The sequence below is a fragment of the Rhamphochromis longiceps genome, linkage group LG6 (assembly GCF_057381845.1).
Source record: "Rhamphochromis longiceps isolate RC_006_pf linkage group LG6, R_longiceps_female_GT1.1, whole genome shotgun sequence".
NCBI classification, from domain to species: Eukaryota; Metazoa; Chordata; class Actinopteri; order Cichliformes; family Cichlidae; genus Rhamphochromis; species Rhamphochromis longiceps.
This window is the reverse complement of record NC_140562.1, coordinates 41,058,526-41,073,523: the sequence shown is the minus strand read 5'-3', so window position 1 is coordinate 41,073,523 and position 14,998 is coordinate 41,058,526. Positions and strand designations below refer to the sequence as shown.

At 39.3% G+C, this 14,998-nt stretch overlaps 1 protein-coding gene across 1 annotated transcript; it reads left to right on the top strand.

Moving 5' to 3' along the window:
• The first annotated feature begins 3,233 nt into the window (after nucleotides 1–3,233).
• crybb1l2 (crystallin, beta B1, like 2) lies at nucleotides 3,234–9,410 on the top strand. The gene is made up of 6 exons (XM_085408745.1): nucleotides 3,234–3,408; nucleotides 4,184–4,284; nucleotides 4,715–4,833; nucleotides 5,312–5,444; nucleotides 5,555–5,697; nucleotides 6,899–9,410. Exons 1-6 carry the CDS (start codon nucleotides 3,234–3,236, stop codon nucleotides 7,068–7,070), a joined length of 843 nt encoding a protein of 280 aa, XP_085264871.1. The 3' UTR covers nucleotides 7,071–9,410.
• The last annotated feature ends 5,588 nt before the right edge of the window (nucleotides 9,411–14,998 follow it).

The following is a 14,998-nucleotide window of genomic DNA, read 5'->3' as shown; positions in this document are numbered from 1 at the left end:
TGCCAGGCCACAGCTGCCCTCAGTTGCTGCTGTGTTGTGGGCTTCTCTGCCCTTCAGTTTTGTCTTCAGTGACTGAAAAGCACGTTTTATTGGGCTGAGATCAAGTGACAATCTTGCACTTTTCAATATCAATTTGCACTGTCTGATCAGCCCTGTACACTTCAGAATTCATCCTACTACTTCTGTCAACGTCAATAAACACCAGCGGCCCACTTCAACTAGCAGCCAAATGTGGCCACGGCATAGCATTGCCTCCACCGTCTTTTCTCTTCTAATATATATATATATATATATATATATATATATATATATATATATATATATATACCCATCTGAAACACAAATATGTTTAGGTTTCATGTTTTAGGCAACAAGGACCGATGGTGTTGTCTGCTGTACACACTGTAAAGACCTATGAGGTATATTTGGCAATAGTGAAATTATAGAAATAACTATACAAACTAAGTTGACTCACAACTATAATTAACTAAACTTTCATTTCACTGATACACATATGAGAAGTTTTTTAGTGCTGTGCTGTAAATGTCAGCTTCACAAATTATATGATGAAAAATAGACACATAGAGGGTTCAGTAGATGGTTTTTCAGTCATTGTAGAAATTGTTGTAAAAGCTCCCGGTGAAGGGGATGAAACTGGATTTGAGTCATTTAGCAAAATGGGCTGTCTTTGTTAAACACGGGATATAAAAACAAGCCTATGTATGAAAAGTAAAGCATACAATGTCATTATAGGCAAAGCTAATCTAGCATATTTTTCCCCAAGTAAGAAAAACCAATCAAACCAGTATTCAGCCATTATTCAGAGTATTTCACATTTGTGGAGATGCATCCACTGTGCTCCATATATCAATCAATGGGCTCTTTGAAGAGGATCTTTTATCAAAGCACATGGAAAATGTCACAGTTTTGTTGGCTATTTCATTATTCGATGCCAGATCTACTAAAACATGTTAGTACACATGCCTTGCATATATGATCTGACTTTATATTGTATAAAGACTGCCTCTTCCATAATTCTGCATAGTATTTGAAGTTGTGTTAGGTTGTTACAAAGAGATTTATGCTGAAAAATGCATTAATTTCCTGCTTTAAAATGTAACGGGAATTTTATTATATACACAACTGCTTACATGTTTACAGCCAGTTGGACATGGCTCTGTTTTTGAAAGAAGTCAGTTTGCTTTCATCTATTATAATATGTCACTATTCAGAAGGTTTGTAAATAATAATTAATGGAATCAATAATCATAGCTTGTAACTTAAATTTAATGAAACATACACAGGTATATTTTCAGCAGCCATCACTTCTGTGTTCCAACAGCACACTGTGTTATCTAAAATAAGTTTATTATGCTAAAAGAAAAACTGGTCATCAGAACAAAATTTTCAAATAATTTCAGAACAGCTGGAAATAGTTTATCTATTTACAAAAACAATGCATTGGACTATTGGATTACATGAACCATCTTATGGGTTTAAATATAATAAAATAAAGATTCTTGAAGAATCTTGATCTAGGTTATGAAGGGTATTTTATGCAGGAAGTTAAAAAAGGAAATATCATACAACAGAGTGTACAACTTTGTTCAGAAAACATTAAAGCTTTCTCTAACCAGAACAGAAACAAAACAAATGAATCTGCATCTTTAGCTTAAGGAACAGACGCATAACAGGTGGTTAGATTAAATGTGTTCCCAGCTGTGGGAAGGCGAGGTAAAGACAGGTCACCAGTCCATCACAGGAGCAACTCAGAGACACAGATAACACTCACAGTCACACCTATAGTGAAATATAATCGCCAGTTAATGTAACATGCATGTCTTTAGACTCTAGGAGGAACCTGTAGCACCCAGAGAGAACCTATAAAGGTGCAGCGAGAACATGCAAACGTCACACAGAAAGACTCCGGCTGGTTCAGGTGACATTGCTAACCACTGCGCCACCCAGACCTATCATTTATTTTCACTTTTGCTTATAGAAATTGTTTTCTGTCCATCTGTCTCCGACATGTCTTTGGAGTGTGGGAAGACACCTACAAGCAATACCCCAATCAGTTTAAACCCAGAACCAGCTAACAGCAAAGAGGTAAAAGTGCTGACCCTCCACGGCTTTGCTAAATCCATTTTCATGTGTATTATTGTGCTGTTTCCTGCTTCCCTTGTTTTTCTCCTTCAAGAGACTCTCTGCAGTCCTCAGCCACTTCACTGGGTCTGATTCACTCCTGCATCACTTCCTCCACTGACCTTTCAATGATGCTTAATTGAGCATAATGATTTGAGCAAATTCAAGTTTCAAAATTAATAAGTCTGAACATTGAATTGAAGACATGAATGGTTTTACCTGAATGCTCACAATCTCATGTAGCACTCAGCTGCACCTCATATTTCCCTCCTGTCGTCATCTGAAGCCTTGATGAAGCACAACACGCGACCTCGAATGCTACAACTACGACTGTTTTGCTTGTTCTCTTGTGAGTGCTTTGAAATAAACATCTCAAACACTTTTTACATTTTCCAGCTAACACTCACTGTAATATTTTACTGACCCATACAGGGAAAAAAGGCAAAGCTTTGATATAAAAGCCTTCTCCTACTGAGATGAACAGAGACAGAATCAGATTATTGTCCATGCAAACCTTGAACCTCTTTGCTCACCCTGAGGTGCAGGCACTGGACCGTTATTGCTTCTCACAGCTTATTGTTTTTCCTGTTATTGTTTTTCCCAGCGCCTTTTTTTTTATAGCACTGAAGGGAACAGGAGGGAATGATTTTGCAATAGGCTCATTAATGTGAACCTGGTCAGCTTGGCTGTCATTACACTGAAACTGTAAGGGCGTAGAAAAGTGCATTATCTCACATTACTCCAGCTGGACTGTCATTTCTTTCACTCAGTGCACGAGTTCATACAATGAGCAAGCTTTTATAAGGTTACTTTGTCTTTTGTTAACCTATCAAAATGTAGCAGATCACTGACGACAAGAAAAAAAAATTTACACAAAAATGTATTTGATTTCATTTGAAATTCACAATTCTAAAAATTTGCTTGTTTTAGCATTTGGCTAAAACAAAAGTCGATCCTGATTATAACTCCAGATGCGGTTAAGTCATCTGAGGTCGACCATATGTTGATATATCTGAGTTTGTCATATTTTCTTCCTCATATTATTTCAACCATATGCTCTGTCTCTCTTTCTGCCCGTCTCTCTCTCTTTGATGATGGGGGTATTTCTATTCTGTGGGGGCTGTGAGCTCAGCGAGTTTGTTTCTGTGTCTATAATCCCCTCTCTCTGGGCGCCAGCATATAAAAGCGACGAGGGGCCCCGCGCACTCTCACACAGACCACCAGTCTCAGGCCTGAGTCTACTCCTTTACGCACACACAGCCACAGGTAAGACAGTGGACAAACATACAGAACAGAACAGAAAGATAGAAACTTTTCACTAACCCAGAGGACAAGCTAGGAAGCTAATTATAACTGAAGTCAAGTGTTGGCAAAAATGTGATTTTTCTTTTGTACGCAGCCAGCAGCTGTCAGTAAATGCACTTGGGCATATTCAGAAAAAAGCACTGGAGTTTAGAAACTAATGTTTACATTTTAAATTCCAATGGGGATCTGGGAATCAAGCTGGTTTCACAAATGCAGCATTGAAAGTGCAACATTTCAGATTCAGAGCCAAGAAAAGCTTCAACCTACTAAAATCTGCTTTTGATGAGTGTTTTTTTTTAGCTTTTGTTCTGAAGTAGATCTTAGTTGTGTAAAGGTTTTTGGGACATTTTCTGATTGGTTCTTTTAATGCCGATTACTTTAACACACATGTGCCAGCTTTGTAAATGCAGCATGCTTAGAAACTGTACAGAAATGACTCAGGATGTATGAATCTTTGAACCTTCTGAGCTGAGGGCATTCATTTTTTCTAACAGGAAGGTAAAAATAACGAATGTATAAAGAAAAGAGTCTGTAAAGAACGACCCTCATTTTTGCTATTTTTGGTCATTCCTAATTCAACTTCAATCAGGATCAGATGAACATGTGAAAGCTAAAGGTCTTGTTTACTGAATAACAAATCATTAGACCCTATTCTTAAGTAAAGATTTTTTTACAACCTCTTAGTGTGACAGTAAAAGTCAAACTAGAGCTATAACAGCTTCTTTTTTTATCCCAGTCGTCATGTCTGCTGGAGGAGAGAAATCCAAGTCTGCTTCCCAGACTGATGGGAAAGCAGCTCAGACCAAGACGTCTGAGATGGGCTTAACATCTTACAAGGTACAGTATACACACACACACACACACACACACACACACACACACACACACACACACACACACACACACACACACACACACACACACGTAAAACAGATGATTAAACATCACAAATACAGCATACAGTATTTTTCACACAGTGGGAAGCAGCTGGCCTCACACCAATGTAACAGTTTACCTTGTGAGCGGACGTCTGTTAGCGCGACCTGCTGGTTCTTATAGCTCTTTGAGGGGGTGGCTGACAACTATAACTGACAGAAAAAACCCCCAGTGTGTTAAATCACTGTGGAGGTAGCTGTCATAAAAACATTGGCACTTCATCTTTATCTCCCCGTGTCACACTTCCTGCTTCATATATCTTCCCTTGAATCTGAACCTACCTCAGTGACCTCCACTCCTATTTTCTTTGCTCCCCACTGCAATTGTTCAGATGTGGGTTTACGACCAGGAGAATTTCCAGGGCCGCTGTATTGAGATCAACGGCGAGTGCATGAACGTGTGTGACTTGGGCATGGACAAGGTGCGCTCCCTGCGTGTCGACTGTGGGCCGTAAGTATTCCGATTGCGTGCTGTGAGACGTATACACCCACATGTACTAGTGTGGTACCCAGCAGCACCCACACTCCTCGAAGAGAAGAGCAGGTGATTTAACAGCTACACTCCACCATTATGTGACATTTCCCCACTTTGCATTTGGCATTATGCTGATGCTTATATCCCGAGTGATTTTGCAGAGAGTACAGCAATGCAGAGAACTTTGGCTGCTAACATAATAAAGCACACAAAGCACAAGTGATGGAAGTATGTCAGTTAATAAAAGAAAATATAAGCAAGGAGATAAGGAGTAGTGCAACAAGGGACACATTTAAAAATCAAAGCAGCAGAGGCCAAGATGCTATAAGATTTTTACAAGCTGCACACTCCTCAAGAGGAGTCAGCTCATTCATTTGAGTGTAATCAGTGAGCTGACTCTTCTTGAGGGACGTTCAATGATCACTCTCCTTCCTCTCCTTTTCCCCGTCCTCAGCTTCGTGGGTTTTGAGCAGATGAACTTCTGTGGAGAAATGTTCATCTTGGAGAAGGGCGAGTACCCCCGCTGGGACTCTTGGAGCAACTGCCAGAAGAATGACTACCTGCTGTCCTTCAGGCCTGTCCGCATGGTGAGTCCTATGTTCCAGCCACTCAACTGGTGGAAGTTTGCTCTACTTTTATTTGCCTTCTTTACATCCTTATTCTCTTTTCCTCCTTCCTCATGCCCGCCACCTCGCAGGATCCCGAGAAGCACAAGATATGCCTGTATGAGGTTGGAGAATTCAAGGGCCGCAAGATGGAAATCATGGATGATGACGTTCCCAGCCTGTTTTCCTATGGTTTCACTGACAGGGTGGGCAGCATCATGGTCAGCTGTGGAACGTGAGTAGTTTGTGAAATTACAACATCTTATTGCATTTTTCCAAAGAGTTAAATGAGTAGAATAATACCACTCTGTAGTGTGCTAAATATGAGGCTAAAGCCAACATCCAGCTAGCTTAACTTTGCATAAAGACTGGAAACAGGGCTTAAGCTAACCTGGATCTTTTTTGAAAGTAATAGTCAGCTTAACAGCACATGCAAAGCTCACAAATTAACTTGCTATATGCTATGTGATTCCAACAAAACCATGAAACATTGGTATAAAACAAGAGTTTGTAGTTGTGGGCCTGATTTGGGTGCAGCAGCTTCAACAAGCTTGCTGTCAACGAGGTAACAAGCTAGCAAAGCACCCCATAAAACTCAGCTTTCATGAAGTTTTTACACTTCCTATTCTTTTAGAATTCAATAAACAATGTATAACATCTTAATTGGCGAACCTTAACAGTCTGGGGGTGTTTTTTGCAAGTGTGAAAGACCAAGACTTGAACTGTTTCAAGCCCCAAATATGAGTGCTATCAGCCTTGTGAACAAACAGAAATCTAGAAGACCTGCTTTTTCTTTAAGGCTGACTGTGAAGCTGTAACTCTGCTACCTTTTCCAGCCTTCTGGTTGATAAATCATGCATTTTTCAGCAGCACTGACCACAAACACCACACTCTGCTTTTGCAACAGCTGCGTCAAAAAAAGTCCAGCTCCTTTTACCATTTCTACATCGGTGGCGTCATTCTTAAACTGACAGAAACAGCACTCTGTCTGGTAATGTGCTCAGGAATAGAGGCTTTTTCATCAGCAGCTACATGAGGGTGTCACGAACGTCAGCAGCTCCATGTCTCTGTCTGCGCTCCCAGAGGCGTGGCAGCCAGCGTACACTGTTGTTTTATCTGCTGTGATTACTTTATTTGGACTGCTACCCGCAGTCTCCAAACAGGCAGCTGGAAGGCAGACGAGTCTGTGCTTTAACACCTAGAAGCATGATAAACAGATCGATGACATCATTTGTTCGATGTTTACTCTCTCTAAATTATTAGCATGTGTCCTTCTAGCATCTTTCATCATGTTTCTCACTTGTCTGCTGTTTCTGTTTCACCTCATGCTTTTTTGCTGCCTCACATTTTCTCTGCTGAACAGTTGCTGTCCAACCTTGTAATCCCTCTCTATTATTCCCTATCCTTGCCTCTCTTCTCCCTTTTTCTCTCCTCAGTTGGGTGGGTTACCAGTTCCCCGGCTACCGTGGCAGCCAGTTTCTGCTGGAGAAGGGTGATTACAGGCATTTCAATGAGTTTGGTGCCCGCTGCCCCCAGATGCAGTCCATTAGGCGCATTCGTGACATGCAGTGGCACCCACACGGCTGCTACACCATGTCCTCCAAGTGAAACCCACCGAGGGCGAGGAAGAGAGGGACTGGAGGAGAGGCGGAGGCCGAAGGCGGGCACAGAGATGGAGGTGGAGGAGGAAGAGCAAAGAAGGAGAGGAGGAGGGAGAGGGTGTAATAATGTTTCCCCTGTCCTTAAATCTCTTGACGGTTTGAGTGCAGGATGGGGGGAGTACATTAGGTTGTTATTTATAGTTGTGATTTAGCGGCCAATGAAAAGTTATTCAAAGTTTAGGAGGAGATAATTACGATAACCACAGAGACTGCTTCTCATAATAAATGCTCTCTCCATTTTTGTTCTTCCTCTCTCGCTGTCTCCATTTGTCAGCCTCTGGCTCCCCACTCTCCTCTCTCTCCTCCCCTCCCTCCCTCTCTCCCCTCACATATATTATTCCACATCTCACCAACGTCAGCGCTCGCTCGACCTGTCAGAGCCTGACTGAAGGGGTACCAGCGTAGATTTCTGTTTGTTTGTGTGAACGGGGCACTGAGACAGAAGAAAACAACCACAGAGACAAATGGCGGTGACTGCTCTTTGCTCAGATCCTGCTACCACACCAGCCTTAAACCCCAATAAATCATCTCACTACCTGCTTTACTTGGAATGACATTTTATTCAACAGACTTTTATATATATTTAGCAAATGCACAAAAAAACTGAACCCAGCATGAGACCCTGTTATATTTAGTAAAAACAGATCCTCAAATTAAAGCTGCTACAATCAATATTTTTTCGCCGTCTACAGAGGGAGCAACACCCCACAGCAGAATCAGCTGAGTCAGTCATTGTCTACAACTCTGTGGAGCCTTAAAGCACTCTCATGGCTATCATGGAACTATTTATCATAGCTGATGAACACTGTGCTGGATTCAATGGCTAAAGAGCCACAAAAGAACAACAGGGAGACTCAATAAGTATCAGCTAACTTGTAATACATTAGAGTGTTTCCAAAATAAGTCCTGTGCAATTGCATTTGCCACTCGTGTGTATAACAAGGGAACTCAGCGTGTAATAAGCACACCAAGTTAATTTTATTTGGTTTAAACACAGCTTTACTGTTGCTATTGTGACTCGTTTCTCTTAGCCTCGAGTGGCCCAAGGGATGTACGCATGCCAATTAAAGCTGGTTTTCAGGAATAGTTAGTCCAGGGAGTCTAACTAATTTTAGTCCATGAGCCTAATAATATCATAATACAGCCTATTATGAAAACGTCCACATTTAATTGACTGCACATTTAAATATACTGCCTGAGATTTCTTCAGAACAATCTGACTCATCTTAAAATGGATCCGTCATGTCCATCAACATGTTTTTACTCTTTGACTCTGCTAGAGTAGCTCTGTATCACTCACAGTTCAAAATAATCACTATTCTGTTCACATGTGCACTGGTGCAGCCTCTCGGTTCTTCTGTGCCTGAAAGCAGCTCATCTATTTTTTTTAGGAAAAGTTGGTTCTGACTGGTTGTCCTTTGTAAACAAAAAGTTTGAAGAACAAGTTGGTGGAAGTTCTGTGATCAAAGTCAGAGATGTGAACCCGGGATATTATCATTTTAAGGAAATCTGCTCCATCGTATAAGGAAAGAAGAGGAAAAACAGTCCACCATGATTTTCAGCACACTAAGTCTAAATAAATTGTCATTCTCTTTCTTCACTTTCTACACATCATCCAGCATGGCCAGATGGACTCTTGAGTGATTCAGTTCTTCCATCTATATTTGACATAACTGCTGGTCCAGCACACCTAAATCTTTGAATAACCTTTACAGAGGTTATTGGAATCAGATGTACAGAGATTTTAGCTTCATTACCACTTTGTTTCAGAAACCTTTGTGATGCCAGTATGAAATGTTGGCAATTGACGGAGTTTAATTTGTTGTCATTTGAAACCTGAGGTATATTTTTGTCACATGGCTAAAGGAAAAAGAGCCAAGTTTGGAATCGGGAGGGATGCAGGATTTAACAAAAATCAAGCTATTTAATTAGACTGCTTTATATACTCACACACTGCGGGCTAATGGGGATTAGACAACTGGGAGGAAATGAGATCAGGTGTACACAATCCACATAAAAGACAACTAGATAACTAGTTGTAAGACAAACTTCAAAAAATGGTGGTTGCTGCATTTGTACATCACATACAACCTGATCTCAGATCTCCAGAAGTGTTTGATCATGCAGCTGAGAGGGAAAATAACAAAACAGGAAAATAAACTTTAGATCTGAGTTGGCAAGAGAGGGTTATCAACGTATCAATATTAAAGAATCCCTTCATATTTTAAGAGCTAAAAAACTTGGTTGCGGATCAGAAACACGGTTCTGTGCTTCTTTTTGATTTTTAGCTTTCACTGTGCAGAGTGGTGCATCTGCACAGTTTGACAGATGAAAGCTGTTTTCAGATTAATTTGCTGGAAGTAGAAAGTTTTTCGGAGCTCCCCTATAATAAGACAAGTATATGCGAGCAGGAGTCATTCAAGGGATTGGAAGTCGATCCTGCCCCAGTTACCAACTTTCTGAAGTGTAACGTGGATAGTTGAACCTGTGCTGCTCTCTCCATGACGTAAGAAACATTCGCAAATATATTTAAAACAGATACATTTGCGTATTCATAACATCATTGAGAGAGGACCGAACATTAAAAAAAATCCTCTTCTAACTTATTTAAAACAATGTTCATGCACGCTGTAAAGTTCAACAGCTCACTTGTGTGACTTGCAAACTAGAATGTTAAACATATTTAGTATCTTGGACTTAATAAATGTTAAAAGCTATTTGTTAAAATTCCCCACAGACTCACCTTTTTAAAATCCTGAACTAGAAAACTAGAAAAACAGGTGACATTACAGCACATGAGACTTAAACGATACACTGCCAGCACCCGACCACTGCAAACCACAGGAGGCAAACGAATGCCCTGTGTCCATCTTCCCATGGATCAGAGCTATTTTGGCATCACGGGGGAGACGTTCACAAAACTGGGTGAGACTTTAATGCTGTGGCTGATGGCTCTGTTATTAAACACCACACCAAAGAGTCTGCCTTTCTCAGAAAATCAACTTTTCTTGATTCCATAAACTCCAAGTAACTCAAAGAATACAGCATCCCAATAAATCTGTTACTTTAGAGAACATCTAGAGGCAATTTACAGTTTCTATCCCCAGTCCACCCACTGTGTATTCACCCAGCATAATGCCTGCTCCAAAGATGCAGATTTAATTTGTACTGATGGAAAGCAATTTGGACCAATTTGTTATTCTATAAAAGAAAATCAAAATCTGTGCCACCGCAGCACTCTGTCTACAGCAGCACTTTAGGTCTTTCTCACCAAAGAGATCATTAATGGCCAGCTGTGCCAACGTCAGCACCAAAGACAGATATGACTGCATTTTAGCACATCCTTTTCCATATGTGATAAATTATGCAATGCTTTCTTCTTCCCCTCAAGCTTATGAAATATTCATGATACCAAACTCCATCATTCATGATGTAATCTGCACACGATATCGATGCTTTGCGGTTTATCAAGGGAATCATCAATGACATCAATTTTATAGAAGAGGGCTTTTGTATTGCTGAGTGTTTGAAATCATGCAAATATAATAAGGCAGCTTTCAGTAAACAGCGTTAGGCTATTATTCAATCACTATTAACCCAGAAATGATAGATATCGTACAGAAATATCTCCCTCCATTAGTTTTCACCACATCCAGCCCATTGATCATTGTTCTACTTTCTATTAGACACCAAAATTTGATTATTGACACTAATGACACAATCTAAAAGGACAATAGCTAATATAGCACAATGGAATTTTGAAGTAATTTGAAGCTTATTTATAGTATTGGGGTTCTTTTTCTCTCCTTCAGCACTACCTTGTTGAAAAGAGAGACAGTTTCCATTCACCTTTCTTTGCAGTCAAAATAATGCTGTCTAGTTGTATGATCATAAAACATGCAAGAAGTCCTTAAAGTTCAAACACCTGCACATTCTGATGAAATCCAGCGTGATGCACCTGCAATCCTACTCTTTGAGGCCTTCAGTTTTCACTTATGGTTGATTAAGTGTCAGACAATCGTCTGGCTGGGGCGTCGTGTCTTGTATGTTTGATTTGTCTATTATTAAACATATACAAGGATTTTTTGTTGTGCAAATGCTTATGTGTCTGCTTTCTTTAAAACTGCAAATGTGAATTTTAGGTTAAGCGCCCAAGTCAGGTTCAGTGTTTCATTCCCAGGTGACTATATCAGTTGTTGTGCAGGGCTGCATATGCTTTGCAGCGCTGCACAATGAGTCAGTGTTTGCTGTTTCATATCATTCATAACATGGCTTTCATTTCAAAAGTGAGGGCTGAACCAACAATGATAGGATGCAGTCAAAGAGTGGACAGGAATGCCCTCTTTAGCAGGCCCACGAAATCACTGTCGAAATATGTCTGAGCTAAGCCAACTGGCAACCTCCGGGGTTCAAAAATAAAGGCAGAGCAGAAGTGCCAAAGGCTGGAGTTCCTCTAAAGACCACTTGAAAAGTGAATCAGTCCCCATAGATTATTATGTTAAACAGGATTAAAAGCAGGTTTACACACGTTGTTTCTTCCTCGTAACAGCTGGCAGGTGAGTGCATTTGTTCTCATGTATGTGGATGGCAGTAAAGCTTAAAGTGTGGGACAGGGCTGCTTTGATTTTTGGTGCCTCCCAAATATCAGCCTGGCCATGAAGACTGGATGACAAGGCAGATGTGCAAGACGAAAGTTTCAGTAGGTTTATCTTTGAGACACACAGTACAAACTAATCTGAGCAAAGTTTAACTAATTTGTAGTTTAAATTTTGATCATTTGATCAAAGTTTGATCATCATCAGACTTGTCTCGTGTTCTATCATTGAAAAGTTTTTAAAGTTGATTATGTGCATCTCTGAATTCCTGCAGTTAACAAGTGGAGATTATGTTTCGGAATTTCAGGAGCGGGACTATGCCTCCAAACACGCTCCTTCCGGCTGTCATCTATATAGGTTCCCCCAGTTCTGCAAGTCGATCTTTCTCGTTTATGTGCCTGAAAGTCGTCAGAGGGATATGTTTCTGTTCATCTTCAAAGGTCTCGTGGCAAAGATGCCTTTTTACATCACCTCTGTGCTAGGCTGGTGCTCCAGGCCATATCAGACTCAATGTACTGACTGGCAATCACTGCAAGTGTGGACTGAGCTTGGAAAAACTGCTTCCATTTCTTTATGCTTCATCTGTTAGAACCTCTTTTAAAAGCACCCTAATTTATGTTTGTCATTACAAACCATTTAGCTTATTTCGTCACACTTTCAGCTTTATTAATCTTGTATGTTTAATAATTATATCCTTTTTTCATATTTGCATTTTTATTTGTACTTATTTGGCCATGAAATGTTTTTTGTTTACTGACTAATCACTTTAGGTAATAATTTTTGCTGAAATGATCTGGAGCACTGATTAAAATATCATATACATAAACAGTGTGTGTTTATTGGAGAGGGATTTAGAGTAACTCTGAATGAAGTATTAAGACACGTTCAGTCCCTGAACTTAAATTAGAATCCCTGAGGTTAAATTTTAAAGGGTTGTGGGTTGCAGACGCTCGTTAATAATTCATACATTTTTGCATTTCAAATGTCATCACTGACTGATTCTGGGTCAGAGTTGGAAGAATTTACTCATTTCTGAGTTTTTCATCCTAGTTGCAACAACAAAGCCTTCTGAAGTGGGAGCTGCTGTTATTCATTCTTGCTAGATTCAAAACATAAAGAGACGAAACAAGGTCACAATATCAAAGACAGTAAAACTAAAACTAACGACACAGTAAGTCGTTTTCTGAAAGATGACTGAGATTGTTTATATTTTAAAGAATGAGTCCTTAAATGCTCTCCATATTTCAGACATTTTCAGTATTATTAATGAATTTACTAGAAGAATATTTGCAATATTTGCAATAATTAAAATGTAAAACGGCTGCAACTGCTAACTAAAAAAACAACTGTTAGTGGGTAGACTCATACCCTGGCCTTAGTGGCCTTAATTGAATATATTAATTTGTAAAACCAGAGTTTTTAATGTTTTGGATTTTTTTTCAGGGATTTGACTCACAGCTACACATCAGTTCTCAATTAAAATGTTTTCTAAAATACTGAAAGTCACATCTTAGCGAAGACACTAACAATAACATCATGTTTTCTTTTTTTAAATAACACTCAAAGTTTTTCCTTTTTCATACATAGGCCCACCAAGGTTGTCATTTTTTCCACTTCTTTTTCTCGGAACTGCAGAGTGGCTGTAAATACATATTTTGACATCATTTTCAATGTGCAAAGATTTCTGTGAGAGATCAAAATAACTCTGCAGCACTTCGGCTTCCTGGCATCTGCCTTAAAACATAATCTTTATTATTAAGAAACGGGAAATGTTAAAAATAAGAATGGTTTGCATTTATATAGTGCTTTTCACCCAAAGTGCTTTACAATTCCACTATTCATTCACTCTCACATTCACACACTGGTGATGGCAAGCTACAGTTGTAGCGCAGACTGACAGAAGCGAGGCTGCCATATCGCGCCATCGGCCCCTCTGGCCATCACCAGTAGGCGGTAGGTGAAGTGTCTTGCCCAAGGACACAATGACCGAGACTGTCTGAGCCAGGGCTCGAACCGGCAACCTTCCGGTTACAAGACGAACTGCAAACTCTTGAGCCACAATCGTTAAGTCTGTACAACAACATGCTTCAGTGTACCAGTTTATTTGAAATACATTTAAATATGCAATTCTTAACACATTAATCACATTAATCAAGGACAACTAACTTTTAAACCAACTTTAGAAATGAAATATACAAAAACAATAACTAAGTTCATATAAAGCTTCAAAGAAATTGATCCTTGCTATCCAGAATTAATGCTTTTGAGATAATTTTTTATCTTATACCCTCTTTTTATCCTTAATACAAAGGCATAAAGTATAAAAATTTTTTAAAATGCAGCCAATGCATTAAAAAAAAAGTTTGAAAAGCTGAATAAGTTTAACGAGTGGACAATCTGGACTGTACAGGAACTATGGGTGAAGAAATTCATAGCCCAAATCTTTCTTTTTAGAAAGATGGACTGAATTTTATGTGTCAATATTATCAAACACATTTTTAAAAAAAGTTTTCTAACTTTTATAAACCAGATTTTATGGCAGCCACAAGATTCTCCTTTCATAATCTGATATGTGTAAGGTTATTATATGTATCAGATATGATATTTCAACATATTAACTAAAAGAAAACCTACCAATGGGCAAAACTGATCCATGTGTAGTCAACTCTTTATAAAAGATTCATATCAGTTTGAACCTAACTTAATAACTAGTTTACAAACACAAAACTGCTTTAGGCATGATGTTAAGAAGTCATTGTGTTGCCTAGCAACCACCTGACAACATACTAATTGTAAACAATGCTATAGCATGTGCATGCTCTAGAGAAATAAAGCTCACAAATCAAAATACAAAGACAAACATTGCAACAGAGAAGGAAAATTGCTCCAGTAAAGTCCCCAGTTTTTACTCCCTGGGAAACAACATGACTTAACAAGTTTAATCTATTATAAAATATTTTAGCTCACCACTGGGTGATTCCAAATAAATAATAGTGCTCTTCTATCATTCTGCCTTTCAGACTCTTATTAGTGCAACCTGCCTTCTCCCCAGCTCTGCCTCACCCTGGTCATTCAAAGCCTGATTCAAGCCTCCATTTTCATCTTCACCACCATTAGCAAGACTCCAAAGGGTCCTGTCCTAATTTCTATAACTGCTGGGACTCCTGCTATGTTGGTTCATTAGAGTCTGATCACCAAATAGATGATTGATCATATTCTGTATGACAATAAAATATGTTCAGTTCTTCCAAATGACCTTTCCTTACGTTAGGGACAGATA

Excerpts from the sequence above, each read along its gene's own strand:
- crybb1l2 (XM_085408745.1), top strand. The coding sequence starts at position 3,234 with ATGATGGGGGTATTTCTATTCTGTGGGGGCTGTGAGCTCAGCGAGTTT. Across the intron at positions 3,409-4,183 it reads TTACGCACACACAGCCACAG|TCGTCATGTCTGCTGGAGGA; the intron begins GTAAGACAGTGG and ends TTTTTATCCCAG. Across the intron at positions 5,698-6,898 it reads ATCATGGTCAGCTGTGGAAC|TTGGGTGGGTTACCAGTTCC; the intron begins GTGAGTAGTTTG and ends TTCTCTCCTCAG.